General features: G+C 43.9%; 1 protein-coding gene across 2 annotated transcripts in view; it reads left to right on the top strand.

Moving 5' to 3' along the window:
- PELP1 (proline, glutamate and leucine rich protein 1) overlaps positions 1 to 17,937 on the top strand; it is a 359,306-nt gene extending 341,369 nt beyond the window's left edge. For both annotated transcript variants that reach the window (XM_078767738.1, XM_068134733.2), the window contains 10 exons: positions 3,426 to 3,513; positions 3,780 to 3,868; positions 4,077 to 4,181; positions 9,568 to 9,718; positions 13,927 to 14,080; positions 14,214 to 14,269; positions 14,549 to 14,746; positions 14,843 to 15,596; positions 15,817 to 16,004; positions 17,656 to 17,937. In XM_078767738.1, coding sequence (XP_078623864.1) covers positions 3,426 to 3,513; positions 3,780 to 3,868; positions 4,077 to 4,181; positions 9,568 to 9,718; positions 13,927 to 14,080; positions 14,214 to 14,269; positions 14,549 to 14,746; positions 14,843 to 15,596; positions 15,817 to 16,004; positions 17,656 to 17,754 — 1,882 coding nt within the window. In that variant the 3' untranslated portion in view covers positions 17,755 to 17,937. The remainder of the gene's footprint in view (positions 1 to 3,425; positions 3,514 to 3,779; positions 3,869 to 4,076; positions 4,182 to 9,567; positions 9,719 to 13,926; positions 14,081 to 14,213; positions 14,270 to 14,548; positions 14,747 to 14,842; positions 15,597 to 15,816; positions 16,005 to 17,655) is intronic.
- Positions 17,938 to 18,180: the final 243 nt, after the last annotated feature.

Raw genomic sequence — 18,180 nt, 5'->3', positions numbered from 1 at the left:
ACCTCCATCACAGCTACAAATAGTAGTGGACTTAGTACCGACCCCTGATGCACTCCCACCTTCACCTCAAACTCACCACTGTTCCCGTCCTTCGTCCTTACAGCTGTGCGCACTCTTTTGTACATTGCCATCACTACTCTGATCAACCATTCCTCCACTCCTAACTTCCTCAATGCCCATGTCAATACTTTGCGTGGAACCCGATCGAATGCTTTCTCCAGATCAACAAACCCAAGAAACAACTTCTTCCTCTTCTCCATGTACTTCTCCTGCAACTGCCTCACAATGAAAAGCGTGTCTGTCGTTCCTCTTCCTGGCATAAATCCAAACTGCATTTCGTCGATCTTCACTTTCTTCCTTATCCTCCTCTCCAACACCCTTTCCAATACCTTCATTCCATGCTCCAATAACTTTATCGCTCGGTACGAGCCACACTCCAGAGGGTCACCTTTCCCCTTGTATAGAGGGACGAGGGTACTCAGTTCCCAATCCACTGGAATGCGGCCTTCTTTCACCACCAGATTACAGATCTCTGTCATTCTCTTCACACCCCAACTTCCTGCTGCCTTCAACATATCTCCCACAACTCCCGTCGGCCCTCCCGCTTTTCTACCCTTCATTGCTTTTATCGCTTCCTCAACTTCCTTCTCTGTTATCTTCTCTGCCGGTCCTAAAACTGGGTTACTCTCTATGTTGCCATCCCATTCATTCTCTGTATTCAACAGCATTTCCATATATCTTTTCCATCTTCCTTTAATTCCATCTGGGTCGACAACGATTTGTCCCACTTCATACTTCAAGCAGCTCACCCCCATCACATCATACCTCTCTTTCGCTATCTGCTTTGCAATCCTGAATACTGCTCTCTGACCCTCTTCCGAATCCAAGCGTTCTCCGAACATTTTCCTACATGCCTCCTGCGCCTTTGCTACCTCTTTCTTTGCAGCCTTCCTGGCTGCCTTATAACTTTCATGCTCTGCTGTTTCTGCTCCCGTACCCTTCGCCTTCTGCCACTCCTTGAACTTCTTCCTCTTCTCGTCAATCCTCTTTCCAACTTCATCATCCCACCACCATGTTTCCGAGTGCCTCGGTGGTCCTTTTGTCCATCCACATACCTCACCAACGGCTCCCAACAGACTAGCTTTCATTGACATCCAACCACTTTCAAGCTCAACCACATCATCCTCGACCCTACTCAGCCTCTCTTTTAATGCCTCCCTTACTGTCCCCTCTTTCACCCTCCAAACCTTCATTCTCGGTTGGTACTTCACCCGCCGAGCTCTCCTTGCACCTTTCACCCTTACGTCGCAGACAACCAAGTGGTGCTGTGAAACAGCCTCCTCCCCCGGGATCACCTTTGTGTCTCAGAGGTGCCCCCTATCTCGCCGACGCACCATCAGGTAGTCAACGGTTGTCGTCGACCCACCTGACGTGTATGTAACAAGCTTATTATCCTCTTTCTGGAACTGAGTATTACAAATCAACAAATCAGCTCCATCAGCAAACTCCAAAATCCTTTCACCTTCTCCATTTCTCACACCATATCCGTAACCCCCATGAACTCCGTCAAAACCATCCATACTCCTTCCCACATGTCCATTTAGGTCTCCTCCTACCACAACAACTTCCTCATCTTTCACGTTTTCCATCAGCTTCTCTATCGCACACCAGAACTTAGCCTTCTCTTCATCGCTCCGACCAACCTGCGGAGCATATCCCGAGATGACGTTCACCAAGAGCTTTCCAATCATCATTTTCACCATCATCAACCTATCACTCACTCAAGTCACACTCACCACACTGTCTACAAACTCCTCAGAAAACAGGACACCAACACCATTCACGCCCTCCAGGCACCCTTGCCACACAAACTTGTATTTCTGTCCCTGCCTACCCTTCACCATTCTCACACCACTTCCCTTCCATCTCGTCTCTTGCACACAACATATGTCCACTCTTCTTCTGACCAATACTTCCACCACTTCTCCTGATCTCCCTGTCATTGTCCCTACATTCCATGTCCCAAACCTCAGAAACCGATCTCCACTTCGGGTTGTACCCTGCCCACATGTAGTTGTAATTGTCATGGTTCTCTTTTTGAGGCAATGTTTTTTGTTTTTTTTATAGCCGGATGCCCTTCCTGACGCCAACCCTCTTAGTCGCCTCCTACGACACGCAGGGATACGGCGTACCTATTCTTATCCAGGGTATACACTGGGAAACGTTTAAAACATGGAAATCCTGGGGGGGGGGGGGGGGAGGGATCACCGCTGCGGTTTAAACATATTTAAATAAATATTTAAACAAAACCATGAAAACAATCTGGGAAAAGTCTCTTAGTGAGAACGTGGATTTGAGAAAGCAGGAGCAGAGGTGAAAGAACAAACGAGAATATAGGGGGCGGGGCACAAGTCGAGACGAGGAGGCCGCACTAGACACCAGGCCCCACGAGGCGCGGACAAAGAAACGACTAATTACACACAAATTTGCAATAACTACAAAACCAAAACCAAATAGAAACACACAATAACACATACACAACAAAATAAGCAGCGGAAATTTGACAAAGAAACGAACGGGAAAACACTCAAACTTTGATGCCGTGGAGAGATCAAAGCAAGCCCCGTCGCTCGAGGGACCGGAAGCGGAACTCCAGGCACTCCAGGTATGCATGTACTACGTATTACGGAAATATTCAATGGAATGTGGAAACAAGATTTCATTCTTATCATTGTAGCTTCCTGCCTGCTGCCTGGTGTTGGCTTAGCGGTTAGGATGCCGGCTTGGGATCCTAGGATCCTGGGTTCGAATCCCGGTCGATCGTTGAATTAACACCAGGGGGGTTGACTCAGCCTGTCATCCTTCCAAGGTCGGCAAATTGAGTACCAGCTTGCTGGGATGAATGATCCCGGTGTGTACCCCGGTTTAGAATAGGTACACCGTATCCCTGCGCATCGTAAGAGGCGACTCAGGGTTGGCGCCAGGAAGGGCATCCGGCCGTAAAAAACATTGCCTCAAACAGGGAACCATGATTGTCATGGGGCCCGCAAGGCTAACCCCCGCTGTTGTGGGGAAAATGGCCTTAAAACGATCATTCATTCATTTCATTCATTGTAGCTTATTCCATTGTCACTTGTTGCAAAAACATTTGTTTTAAAATCCTGGAAGACAACTTTTTTGTCCTGGAAAACTTCAGGAAAACTCCTGGAAATTTGGTCTTCTATGGCTGAAACCATATAAGATAGAAATAAAGGAATTTTTAATACTTCTAGAATATTTACCTTGTGAGCGAGAAATATAAATATAAATACTTTGCTAATGAAAAATGTCCATAGGTTGAAGTGCTCGTGTTCGGAAGCCAACAAATGAGTGAAAGTGTTTGCCCTCTCACGCCCTCAACCCTCCTCCCTCGTGTGAGTGAGCAGCGATGGGGTAGGACGTGCTGTGCCGGTGCCTGTGGATGAGTTTCTCACCTTTGTATGCCGAGCACTCGCTGTTGCACCACATCATCTGGTGAGCACCTTTTGTCTTGCTATATGGCTGAGCAATGCTCACATTCAATTTGTTGTTTGGATCACCCCTCTCCACCACTTTCTTCCAACTCATCACACATTATTTGTCTTTCTAACTTCCCTTCATGTGTCCTCAATCTGCTTTCCAAGAGGCTCCCTCCCCCTCCTACCCACCCACCCCCTCCACCCCACTCCCCCCCCCCCTGCCTTCTATTCCCTCTCCCTACTTTCTTCACTCCAGCTGTCCTACTTTATGTGCCAACACAGGAAGTGCAAGATATCAACTTGATGAAGATGGCCGTCCTCCCTGGTGTTCACATGGACGCCTTGCGGTTACTGGAGGTTATTATGAAAAGGTGAGTTTTCGTGTAAGGTGTCTTGTAATATTTTGTTTCCCCAAATGTCCGATTGCTGCACCTCCCGTGACAGTCTTGTAACGATGAGGTTGGGTATGAAACTGTTTTTTTTAAATCGGAAATGCCCAAGCATTCGGTATAAAGAAGCAGCGAGAAATGCTAATTGCTTTGAACTAAAGCCAATCTTCTGACGTTGTGATCTGTGCAGTTGTGGAAAACGTTTGCTGCCACATTCTGATGCTATCAATGCTCTTTTTCCACAAGTCTTATCTACCTGGACATCTGATACATCAGCATCTCATACCACATACAGGTAACTCGTGAGCCCACCATTGTTTGTGTTGCATTTGTTATTTTTACCGTTCCCCTCTCGCTCCCCCAACCTTGTTTTCAACTCCCCACTAAATTCCCACTTTAGGTTTAAAATGTCGGCCTTTTCATTTTAACATAACAATTTGATCACATTAAACCTTTAAACTTCACACAAGTTCAGAAGGAAAACCTGAACTAATTTCTTACTTATTTTCGAGCACAAGGTGAGAGCTGAACGGAGCTGATAATAACTACACATTTCAGAGTTGTAATACTACTACTAATACTATTACTATTATTACTATTACTATTACTACTACTACTACGACTACTATTACTGTTACTATTACTACTACTACTAATACTGCTGCTGCTACTGCTGCTATTACTACTATTACTATTATTACTACTATCACTATTATTATTATTGCTATCTATATAATAATAGCGTAAGGACTCGACTTTGTTATCCCTTTTACGCCGCACCCAGTGACCCGATGCCCACGGCACTAATGGATTTACGATCTACGAACCGCGCTCTTTGTTTATCACGTACAGACATACTCGAAAAATCTGAATTAGCCGACGTTGGGGCCCAAAAGCATCCGATTAACTGCCGATACGACGCCATCTTACGACGCCATCGTATTGGCGTCTGCTGGGCGAAGGCGAAGCAAGCCGTCCACTGATTGGACAGGTGAAGGTGAAAGCAAGCCGTCCACTGAGTGGACAATCCAGAGCATGCATTTGTGCCGGTGTTGGCGATCGTTGTTCATATACGCACTCTTCATTCTCATCTTTCTTCCTAACTCTTACTCGGACAAGCAAATCTCCTATGCCATCCATAATGGTACACTCTATCCATACACCACATCCTCCCTTCCGTGGATGTTCCGCGGGTTTCAGCTAGTTTATACTATTACCATTATTATTATTACGGTACTATTATTATTATTACTACCATTGCTGTTATTGTTATTATTATTATTATTATTACTATTACTATCACTATTATTATTACTACCATTGCTATTGTTATTAGCGCGACTATGATTACTGTTATTATTATTACTACTATTATTATTATTACTATTATTATGACCATTGCTATTATTATTATTACTATTCTAATTACTATGATGACGATTAATATTATTACTATTATTATTATTATTATTATTATTATTATCACTATTATTACTACTACTATAACTATTACTATTATTAATATTACTACTATTACTATTATTACTACTATTACTACTACTACTACTACTTTTGATGGCTCAAAATATCCCTACGTTCTCTGTGGTGGAAAGTGTTTCAACCAGGTCTTTCACAAAGTGACTAGCCAGGCCTGACGTTCCACTGAAGACGATTTGGGTAGGAATTAATTTGTTCATGGTGCGGGCGATAGGTCGCCTACTCTTCACAAAGGACACCGTGGCATCTTTAACTTCCACCAACGAATGCTGGCAGACGGGATGCCCGTTTAACGTCAATCTGAGGGACGGACACACACATTGATGAATTGCCATGCCTGTGAAACACCGGGATGACAGTTTATATCTGGGTCAGGATTCAAACCCCGGCTAGACAGCACAGAGGTGTGTACCTCGAAGAGTCTATGGCAGGAGTAGCCAATTAATTATTGGCAAGGTCCAATTTTTTTACTTAACAGGGTGCAAAGGTCCACAATCCAGAAAAAATATATACTGTGCATTCAGAAAGTATTCAGACCCCTTCACTTTTTTCACATTTTGTTATGTTGCAGCCTTATGCTGAAATCGTTTAAATTCATTTTTTCCCTCTTCAAAGAGAGCAAAGAGAAAATAGGATTTTAGAAAGTTTTGCAAATTTATTAAAAAGAAAAAACTGAAATATCACATTTACATAAGTATTCATACCCTTTGCTATGACACTTGAAATTTAGCTCAGGTGCCTCCCATTTCTCTTGATTATCTTTGAGATGTGTATACACCCTGATTGGAGGCCACTGTGCTCTTGGGAACCTTCAATGCAGCAGAATGTTTTTGTCGGCTTCCCCAGATCTGTGCCTCGACACAATCCTGTCTCTGAGCTCTGCAGGCAGTTCCTTCGACCTCATGGCTTGGTTTTTGCTCTGATATGCATTGTCAGGTGTGAGACCTTATATAGACAGGTGTGTGCCTTTCCAAATCATGTCCAATCAATTGAATTTACCACAGGTGGACTCCAATCAAGGTGTAGACACATCTCAAAGATGATCAAGAGAAATGGGAGGCACCTGGGCTAAATTTCAAGTGTCATAGCAAAGGGTATGAATACTTATGTAAATGTGATATTTCAGTTTTTTCTTTTTAATAAATTTGCAAAACTTTCTAAAATCCTGTTTTCTCTTTGTCATTATGGGGTATTGAGTGTAGATTGATGAGGGAAAAATGAATTTGAACGATTTCAGCATAAGGCTGCAACATAACAAAATGTGAAAAAGTGAAGGGGTCTGAATACTTTTTGATTGCATTGTACATATATATCAGTTGTAAGATTTGCCATAGAAGAATACAGACTATAGGCATGCAAAACAATGCCCTGTTATTGTCTAATGTATACTGTAATGCATTTTAAGGTTTTTATAAATCACGAGAACGAAAATCATCCCAATAGTTCAACTGTATTCTCAAAACCATTTCATCAAAACTCATAAATGCAGTAACTGTAAAATGAAAAAACAATTTAAACCAATGTACCCCAAGAAAAATAATCTTGGACAGCTTTAACTTTATATGACAAAACATAAAATATATAACTACAATTAAAGTGCTTATATACAGTAGTGCATTTACCATTAGTGCTTGTACAACAAATGGATTCCGTACAAACATAAATAAATCCTTAATTTTTTTCAAAGTCGCTGAATCTGTGCTGAAATTTTTCGGTTAGAGTTTCCACAGGTGATGACATTTCACTCATGTCCGCACCATCACGGTACTGCAGCAATGTTGGGAAATGCAGCATCTCCCTAGTTCCAGATCATTTTTGAAGATAATCAGCTTGTTTTGAAATGCACAACACCGCTATGGGGATCCACCACACTGTGATGTCGACCCTGCAGCTTTAAGTTGAAATTGCTTAAATGGCCTGTAAAATCCATGTGGAAGGCCAGGTTTCTTAGGCTTTCAGCATATGTCAGAAATGTTCAAAGCTCCTTTACCTTTCTTCTTAAGTTTTACTTAAAAACTCTTCCACGTGAAGTCTGACCTCCCACAGCCTTTTTAGCACTTCGCCTCTGCTCAGCCACCGGATGTCATTCTGAACCTGGAGGTCATCATAATCTGCCTACACTTCTGACAGAAAGGCTTTGAACTGTCTGTATTGTAGCACTGACTTGTACCACATGAAGTTTATAATTTTAATGACCGTTGCCATTACGCTGCCATAAGCATCACTGAGCTGTGCACAAAGTGCAGTCTGGTGAATGACACAGTGATATGAAATCATATTCGGATTCAGATCTTGCAGAAGTTTTACCAGGTCTCGCTGACTTCCTATCATGGCGGGGAGCACCTGCACCATTGTGTGAGCACCATATCATTATGCGGGGTGAACAAAATCATTAGAGCCACGTCGAAACCTTATTCAGGCATAAAGTCTGCGAAGAAGTAAACACATCCTCACCTGTTGTGCAATCATGGTGAGTTATAAGGGCCAGGAGTTTCTCCGCAAATTTGTCTCCGTCGAAAAAATGGATTGTAGTCTCAGCTGAGATACGTCAGTAATATCACAGGATTCATCCACGGCAAGTGAAAATTTCCCCTTTTTCATTTTCTTGTAAATTGCTCGAAAGTGTCCTGTACCATTATTTCTGAGCGCCATATAGCTGTTGTGGCTGAAAGCGGAACTTGTTTGAAGGCATCGACAACTTCTTTCTTGTCGGGGAAAAGTGTTTCTGCTGTAGTAACCATGCACTGCTTAATAAGATCAGCATCTCTAAACTGCTTCATGCATTTTGCCATTTTCAACACACACCTCAGTGATGCTTCAGCTGTAGTTTCTTGGGCGGTTGACATCCTGGACAGTAGGATTGTGCTCCGAATATATCCTTTTTGTAATGCTGCGATTTTCTCTGAACGTAAGCGGCTGCTGAATGGATATTTCCGGTGGAAGCTTCCATGCTTGGTTTTGAAGTGTCTTTTTAAGTTGTCACTTTTAACGATAGCTTCAGTCTCTGCACAGATGATACTCACTGATCGGGCAATGGGTCTCTGTGGGAAGACACAACACTACGCACCGGTCCACTCTCCCTTAAAGGAGCAATTTTCTGTGTCAACCTTTCTTTTCTTTGTCATCACCAGGCTTAAACTTCACGGTTTTCCGTGAAATGTCAAAAGCGTATCAGGCAGGAAGTACGTCATCATACCATTACCAGTCTGGCAGTCGCAAATGCTATTTACGTGAATAAGAATAAAAATGTGTGATGTTTGGCGTCTGCATCTTTTGAGCCACCCCTCTTGCTGTATGAAGTTGCGCGTTTTCTGTCTTTTTAAAATGTTGTTCTGCCCACCTTTTTGCTTTAGCGCCACCACAATATTAAATTAATTTGAATATGGCCAATTAGGTATGAATTGATGGATAATCAGATGACACTGAAAATTACGTTTTATTTTTTTACAAAATTTTAAATATTTTCTCGGTCCATTCCAAAGTGTCTAGCGGTCCGGATTCGGACCGCAGTGCGCCTATTGACTACCGCAGTACCGCATGTGTAGGGTATCCCACCATTCCCTTGATGCAATGATGCAAATATTATTTATTAAACAATTCAATCTATTTTATTTGTCCAAAGTTTTTATTTACAAACTCGCGAGGTACCCGTGCCGGCGTGCCATGCATGGGTGGGAGCCCAGAATCTCAAACAAAAAATGTTTTGAGAAATTTTATGAAAACTCCAACCCACTTCAGGACACGAGCAGTGACCCCAAAAGCTGCAGAGAAATCTGCTAGGGCTGGCCCCAAACCTGTTGGTACATTAGCATTACAAAAAAATCATATTGCACATAGTTACCATCATTTTTTTATACATGGTAATTGATAAATAAAAAAGCATTTATTATGATCATCCAATCATTAGCACAGTATGGTCAATGTTATTTTGACCTCAAAATGTTCTGAAATTCCTGGCCTGTCTGGTGGATGGTCGAACAAACTCCAGCACTTATGGTCTCTGTTCTCAGGCCTGTGTTAGGCGTGGCATTAAAATAGTGAAGGAAGATTTCTCTGATGTTGCTATATAGGGTTAGAATGTCTTAATTTTTCTACACATTTGGCGGTCAATTTTGTTTAAGAGGAAAACCATGTAGAATATGTACATATCCCCTTTTAATGAAAGCGGTTGTGCTTCAATCCAGCCCTGTGAAAACTGCGGTGTACCGAGCTCTGGGTGAATGGCTGCTGGCGTGCGGAATTTCCGGAGGGTTGCTGCAAGGACAAAAGCAACATGAAATCAATCTTCTGAAACACCTTTTAAATGACATAACTCCAAAAAGCAGTGAGGCGCAGGTTGGTAAAATGTGCTTCTATTGAGTTATTTTGTTTGTCTTTATATCATTGAAACCAAAACGATAAGCATATCAGGCCTGGTACAGTCGAGCACTTTGAGGAAAATCATTTTATCATGTGAATAGGAAGAGTACCCATCCCAAGTGACGGGAAAAGCTTGCATAGGATCCCCTACTCTCCGAGAGAGACACAAAGGTGATCCCGGGGGAGGAGGCTGTTTCACAGCACCACTTGGTTGTCTGCGACGTAAGGGTGAAAGGTGCAAGGAGAGCTCGGCGGGTGAAGTACCAACCGAGAATGAAGGTGTGGAGGTTGAAAGAGGGGACAGTAAGGGAGGCATTAAAAGAGAGGCTGAGTAGGGTCGAGGATGATGTGGTTGAGCTTGAAAGTGGTTGGATGTCAATGAAAGCTAGTCTGTTGGGAGCCTTTGGTGAGGTATGTGGATGGACAAAAGGACCACCGAGGCACTCGGAAACATGGTGGTGGGATGATGAAGTTGGAAAGAGGATTGACGAGAAGAGGAAGAAGTTCAAGGAGTGGCAGAAGGCGAAGGGTACGGGAGCAGAAACAGCAGAGCATGAAAGTTATAAGGCAGCCAGGAAGGCTGCAAAGAAAGAGGTAGCAAAGGCGCAGGAGGCATGTAGGAAAATGTTCGGAGAACGCTTGGATTCGGAAGAGGGTCAGAAGGCAGTATTCAGGATTGCAAAGCAGATAGCGAAAGAGAGGTGTGATGTGATGGGGGTGAGTTGCTTGAAGGATGAAGTGGGACAAATCGTTGTCGACCCAGATGGAATTAAAGGAAGATGGAAAAGATATATGGAAATGCTGTTGAATACAGAGAATGAATGGGATGGCAACATAGAGAGTAACCCAGTTTTAGGACCGGCAGAGAAGATAACTGAGAAGGACGTTGAGGAAGCGATAAAAGCAATGAAGGGTAGAAAAGCGGGGGGGCCGACGGGAGTTGTGGGAGATATGTTGAAGGCAGCAGGAAGTTGGGGTGTGAAGATAATGACAGAGATCTGTAATCTGGTAGTGAAAGAAGGCCGCATTCCAATGGATTAGGAACTGAGTACCCTCGTCCCTCTATACAAGGGGAAAGGTGACCCTCTGGAGTGTGGCTCGTACCGAGCGATAAAGTTATTGGAGCATGGAATGAAGGTATTGGAAAGGGTGTTGGAGAGGAGGATAAGGAAGAAAGTGAAGATCGACGAAATGCAGTTTGGATTCATGCCAGGACGAGGAACGACAGACGCGCTTTTCATTGTGAGGCAGTTGCAGGAGAAGTACATGGAGAAGAGGAAGAAGTTGTTTCTTGGGTTTGTTGATCTGGAGAAAGCATTCGATCGGGTTCCACGCAAAGTATTGACATGGGCATTGAGGAAGTTAGGAGTGGAGGAATGGTTGATCAGAGTAGTGATGGCAATGTACAAAAGAGCGCGCACAGCTGTAAGGACGAAGGACGAGAACAGTGGTGAGTTTGAGGTGAAGGTGGGAGTGCATCAGGGGTCGGTACTAAGTCCACTACTATTTGTAGCTGTGATGGAGGTGCTGGCTCAGAACGTAACGGAGGGTTTACCATGGGAGTTGTTGTATGCAGATGATCTGGTGTTGATTGCGGAAAGTATGGATGGACTGAAGGAAAAGATGAACACGTGGAAGGAATGTATGGAGACAAAAGTTCTGAAGGTGAATATCGGAAAGACGAAGGTGATGGCAAGTGGTAAAGCATGTGGCGAGGTGGAAAGAACTGGAAAGTGGCCCTGTGCTGTGTGTCGGAAGGGTGTCGGAGTGAACTCCATTCAGTGTACAATGTGCGCTGAGTGGGTTCATCAAAAATGTAGTGGTCTGAGAGGGTCATTAACCAGTGTGGCAGCTACATTCAAATGTAAGGTGTGCACAGAGGGAGCTGCAGATGGAGGAAATGTTGAGTTGGATCTTGGAGACGGCGTGAAACTGGAAGGTGTGAAAACATTTTGCTACCTCGGAGACATGCTGAATGGAGAAGGTGGATCAGACTCGGCAACGGTTGCTCGAGTGAGATGTGCATGGAAAAAGTTTCGGGAATTGAGTGGCGTGCTGATGATGAGGGGAGTGTCGTTGAAGCTGAAGGGAAAGGTGTATGCTGCATGTGTGAGAAGTGTTATGATTTATGGGAGCGAGACATGGGTAATGAACGTAGAGCAGCAACGAAGGTTGGAAAGGGTGGAAATGCGAATGGTTCGACGGATGTGCGTTGTATCGTTGAGAGAGAGGAAGACAAATGATGAATTGCGAAAGATGATGGGAATAGAGCCTGTGATTGATGCTGTGAAGAGGAACAGGTTGAGATGGTTTGGTCATGTGTTGAGGAAGGATGAAAGTGACTGGTTGAGAAGAGTGATGGAAATGAATGTAGAAGGAAGTAGAAGACGGGGAAGACCGAGAAAGACTTGGCTAAAGATGGTGGAAGAAGAAATGCGGGCAAGGGGGTTAACAAGGAGAGATGCAGAAAATAGGGCAAAATGGAGAAGATTGTCATGGGGACCGCAAGGCTAACCCCCGCTCTCGCAGGGAAAATGGCCTTTTAAAATGCATGTTGTGTGTTGTGTTGTATTTATAAAGAGATGAATTTTTAAAGAATACTGGATTTATGTATAGTTTGTGGAAGAGCAAGAACACAGAACAGACAATGACGTTCATGGGAGCAACAAAAGTTGACACAAAAAGTAGAATCTGAATCCAAAAAGATCACTACCGGTGTGCCTGGTCGGTAATAAAATAAAATCAAAATACGGTGTCAAATAAAGTCAAATAAACAAATATATCAGCTTTTAATAAGCATATAAGATACAATCATGATGGGTGCACAAAACTCAATACAGCACAGAGAATTATGCACACAAAGTTGTGGATTACGTTTGATTAATTAATTGCAATAATGGAATGGGAAATGGGAAACATAAACGGGTCGTAGTGGGATTCTAAACATGAACGGGTCAAAATGTTAGATGGGATTTATTTGATGTGCTTCAGGCATAAATGTGAAATGCACAAACCACGGTGTATCAGCACACCCTCGATTGCATAGGCACAGAACGCTGGCTTGATTGCTCGATGCCTCGAAAATATAACAACTCGGGTTATGTAATGAAACCAAAACATTGCTATTGCTTATATGTGTATATATAATACATCGTGTTTATATAGCTTGGATTGATTCAAATTCCACTGGACCATAAAGGAATTATCCTATAGACTGGAGGGCTTGAAGCCCGAGGCCTACACAAACTGTGTGCTTCAGAACACCTGTGACGCCGATGAGCTGCAACCTTTGGACATTTGATGATGCATTTAGTAGTCGCTGTTGGTCTTTTTCACAGTGATGAGAAAAGTTAGGAGACCGCATGGCGATTGTGTATGTAACACTTCTGTTTGGAGCAGTTTTACCTCACGCCCTGCAGAACGTATTATTTAATTATATATCGGGTTTTAAAAAAAGGTTTTCCGAATTATTTTCCGACTTCACTCTAGATTTCGACGTAATTATTTAGGCCATGAGTTCAAATGAAAAAAGATTGAATCAGATTTTGAATAGCAGCTTTGATTAAGCCGATACGATAATCTTGCCAGGAGCCAATCACAGTGCACTTAGCCTGACACAGCCAATCGGTGTAACATAATGGATGAACAGACAGCCATCCTTGTCACATATATATATATATATATATATATATATATATATATATATATATATATATATATATATATATATATATATATATGCATATAATATGTATATATTACATATACATATATTTATATCTATACACTGTATATAATGCATTACATCTCATTCGTTCCATGAAGAGCTCTCATGATGTATCCATTGTGTCTTGAGGAATGTTAGGTTTCATGGGCACAGTGTATAGAGGAAGTGAGTGCATCAATTACATGAAGGACAAACCTATTACGTGTCAGTGTTATACATTTTGGTGAATTTCAAGTAAATTGATCAATATATGTGGGTTCAGATAAGAAGACAATGCAGGCCAACCCGAGTTTGAAATTTCTGGGGCGTCATTTGGATTGTGGCAACCAAATATGTGGTTTGATGTGGAACTACGGACTCGCCTCATGATTCCATTCCGTGTGCAGTGATTGTCTGAACCAATGCACCCTTTTCCTCACCCATCATCTTCTTTTCCTTTTAATTCCATAACACCCAGTTAAAGTTGTTGGCACCAAGTCTTGGGAAAGCAAGCTCGCGTACCAGCAAACGGGCCCGTGTGTCCGACCTTGGGCCGCGTGAAACCTCCTTGCCGGATACCGACACTCGAGGGGATAATGGGGCAACAGACTCGTGTAGGAGTGCACTTTATGGTGAGATTATTTTTTTTTTCATCCATTTTCCTTCTAAATGATGAAGTGTTGCTGACGCTCCTATCTCTTCTCTTCGTCATGCTTATTACAAATAGGTTTTGTCACCCTGATTTGACCGCTTGATTCTCTGCAGTGCTAATTCATTTGGTGATGAGCAGCGGAACAATTCTGCCTGTGGATGTTCACCAGGTTAGTAGTAGGAGTTGTACTTTTGTTCTTGTTATAAGGAAATTTGCCCTACAATGTTTGCTTCACAGTTGGTTCCTGATAATGAGTGTTATTAGATTGAATGTTGCAGGAAAATGCTTTTCAGTAAGTGTTGATCTCAGCACGTTAACTAAAGTCATTGGTGGGGTTTTGTCTGGAGATGTTTTCAGGAGTGATATTGGTGGGTAGAGAAGTGCGAATGAATGTGCATAATAACCAGAAAATGGCAGTTGGCTGAGCGCGTTTCCCCTAATGATGCAGAAACTACAAGAGCTAGTTGTAGGACTGGCCGCAGTATTTCCCACCAGTTGTAGTCCACCTTACAACTCTCCACGTTGCCGTGAAGGACTCTTGAAGTTGATGCTGCAACTCGTCCTCTCGCCAACCTCGAAACTCCCGCCACCCCTTCAACCGGCACTCCGTCTGTTCAGCCTTATGCAGCATGACCAGAGCCACGAGGTGAGCCGCCATCTCTGACTTGCTTCACCTGAGGTTCGGGTTCTTTTCACCTCAGGCCAAGACAATGAGGATTATTGCTGTTTTCATTTTTCTCAGGTGTCGACTTTCTGCAGGGAAGCTCTTTGTATTACCAACGCACTCATTCATCCTCGCACGCGTTCCCAGCATCCCACTCCTTCTGCGTTCGGCTGGGCGCAAACTACCCCGAGCCAAGCTCCAGCCTTTCAGTTGGACTCGCATCCAAACCAGGCCCCCGTTTCCATAACAGGCCTGCCATTCGAGCCATCCTTTCTCCCACATCCTGTGGTTGCCACACCCTCCATGGTTACCTCACCTCCCATGGTTACCCCATCAGCCACAGTTACCCTATCGCCCATGATTACCCCACTACCCATGGTTACCCCACTACCCATGGTTACCCCACTACCCATGGTTACCACACCACCCATGGTTACCATACCACCCATAGTTACTCCACTGCCCATGGTTACCCCGCCCATGATTACCCCACCGCCCATAGTTACCCCACCACTCATGGTTACCCCACCGCCCATGGTTACCCCATCACCCATGGTTACCCCATCACCTATGTTTGCGCCAAAGTATTCAGCGGTACCCCTTCTCACCAGCAAGTTCTCTGACTCCCCCAATTTTCTCACTCCCTCATTGGACAATCAAAGCGAGCAGAACTTCCCGACAAACCTCACCAAAGCAATCGAACCGGAAGCTGAAGAAACACACGTCGAAGAAGGAGAATATGAGGATCCAACCTGGCCAAAGCAGCACGAAACGGGAAATGCTGGCGAGACGATCATTTCACAAGAGACGCACAAGATAGTGTCTCAAATAGGTAAATCTACCTGCTAACCCCCGCTGTAGCGGGGAAAAATGGCCTGAAAACGATCATTCATTCATTCATTCATTCAACTCGTTTGTTTTGATATCGGTTTCTTTCGTTGTTACAAAAATGTTTTTTCTCTGCACCTTCAAAATCTCATACAACTATTTGCTTTTCTACTTATATACTTATAAATATTTGTCCCCCTTTCCCCCAACCCTTCCATTTTCAGCACCAACTGAGGTGGCTCAATGTTCATCCACATCTAACGGTTTTCCAGAACAGAGGCCTATTAGTCCAATAAAGGAGACTGTGGTGCAAGGGAAAAAGAGAAAACATGATGAGGAAGACGGGGTGGTGGAGGTGGTGATCCTGGACGATGATGATGAAGAAGTGACGGAGAGCCTGGACAGAGATAATGTATGATCCACGTCATTTGTTTGCTTATCTGCTATAATAAATAGAGCTTGTGTACCTGTAGCTATGTCAGCAACATTCACTTGTCATTTGGTCGCAGCACTGACCAATTGGGTGTGCCCATCTTTCCCTTCACTCGTCGATTGGTCGTGGCACTGAAGTAATTACAATATTGGGGATTACAGTGTGGGGGTCTTCATCACACCCTTTCCTCACCTCGTGTTTCCTCACCTCACACAGCGGTAATTACAATATTGGGGATTACAGTGTGGGGGTCTTCATCACACCCTTTCCTCACAGTGGTGATTATGGTGCGGCAAATCACGCTTTCCTCACCTCGTGTGTCCTTACCTCTCATTATTGGTGATTATGGTGTGACGCCTTTATCCCACGCTTTCCTCACCTCATGTTTCCTCACCTCACACAGCGGTAATTACAATATTGGGCATTAAAGTGCAGGGGTCTTCATCACACCCTTTCTTCACCTCGTGTTTCCTCACCTCACACAGCGGTAATTACAATATTGGGGATTACAGTGCGGGGGTCTTCATCACACCCTTTCCTCACCTCGTGTTTCCTCACCTCACACAGCGGTAATTACAATATTGGGCATTAAAGTGCGGGGGTCTTCATCACACCCTTTCTTCACCTCGTGTTTCCTCACCTCACACAGCGGTAATTACAATATTGGGGATTACAGTGCGGGGGTCTTCATCACACCCTTTCCTCACAGTGGTGATTATGGTGAGACAAATCACACGCTTTCCTCACCTCGTGTGTCCTTACCTCTCATTATTGGTGATTATGGTGTGGCACCTTTATCCCACGCTTTCCTCACCTCGTGTGTCCTTACCTCATTATTGGTGATTATGGTGTGGCGCCTTTATCCCACGCTTTCCTCACCTCGTGTGTCCTTACCTCGCATTATTGGTGATTATGGTGTGGCACCTTTATCCCACGCTTTCCTCACCTCGTGTGTCCTTACCTCTCATTATTGGTGATTATGGTGTGGCACCTTTGTCCCACGCTTTCCTCACCTCATGTGTCCTTACCTCGCATTATTGGTGATTATGGTGTGGCACCTTTATCACACGCTTTCCTCACCTCGTGTGTCCTTACCTCTCATTAATTGGTGATTATGGTGTGGCGCCTTTATCCCACGCTTTCCTCACCTCATGACTCATCTTGGTGATTACTATATTGATCGTGGTGCTCTGCTTGACAATTTTACGTTTCATTGACTCCCCGACCACGAAGCGGCCATCCGTGTCCGGTGGGCCGACACGGGTACTCCCGCCCATTCCCCGCTAGTTCATTAAAATCGGCACCTGTCTGCTAATCTAAACCTGCCACAATTGTTTGAATTGTCGAAAACAGGCTGCACTACTTTAGCAGAACTTTAACTCGAGTGTGCGGCACTGCATCAGCAGCATAACCGTTCGTCAGTTACATTCCGACCTTGGCCAAGTTCATTGACACTTGCCACGAACTTGTCTGAAGTCGGATCCAATGTTGTCTCATGTATTCGTCTCCACACGTGTGCGTGAATTGCTACTCCTAAATGGGGGTCTTTATCGCACTCTTTTACGACAATGGGGGTCACGACCCTTTATAACACTCAGAATATTCTAATTTGTCTCGTGATTTATTTCAGGTTTCCATTGAAGGTGAGAATGCGATGTTGGCTGACTTTGTGGATTGTCCACCTGATTTAGAGGAATCGCAAGTGAGACCAGCGAGGCCGGTCATGTAGGCCAGGTGCTTCAGAGACTTTTCCAACAAATCTTATTTTGAACTCGATTCTTACCTTTCCACCCTGTCACACAATAGGTCGATCCTTAGCCGTGTCCGTCGTTCGTTGAGACCAGATCGACAGTATGTCATGCTTTCTTGTCGTTTTGTACAATAACTTGGAATAAAACTTAATTTTCTTCAATTTGGTTGCAATAAGTCCATAAATCTTCTGACAAAACTGGAAACTAAAGAAACGATGTACTTTTGGTGTTTTTTTCCCACCTTTGCCCTGTTTAATTTATCTTTCCCTCCCTCCTCCCCCCACCCCCTCCACCTCTCCGCTTACCCATTTATTCATCTGTGCAATGGCAGTGCAAGTCGTAGATAGTTTTCAATGCGAATTGGATAAGCACCTGGATGTACTGGAGGTATTGGCAGGACCTGA

This window comes from Myxine glutinosa, chromosome 13, assembly GCF_964187855.1.
Source record: "Myxine glutinosa chromosome 13, kmMyxGlut1.1, whole genome shotgun sequence".
NCBI lineage: Eukaryota > Metazoa > Chordata > Myxini > Myxiniformes > Myxinidae > Myxine > Myxine glutinosa.
Note: the sequence above shows the minus strand (reverse complement) of the source record. Positions and strands in the feature narration are given on the sequence as shown.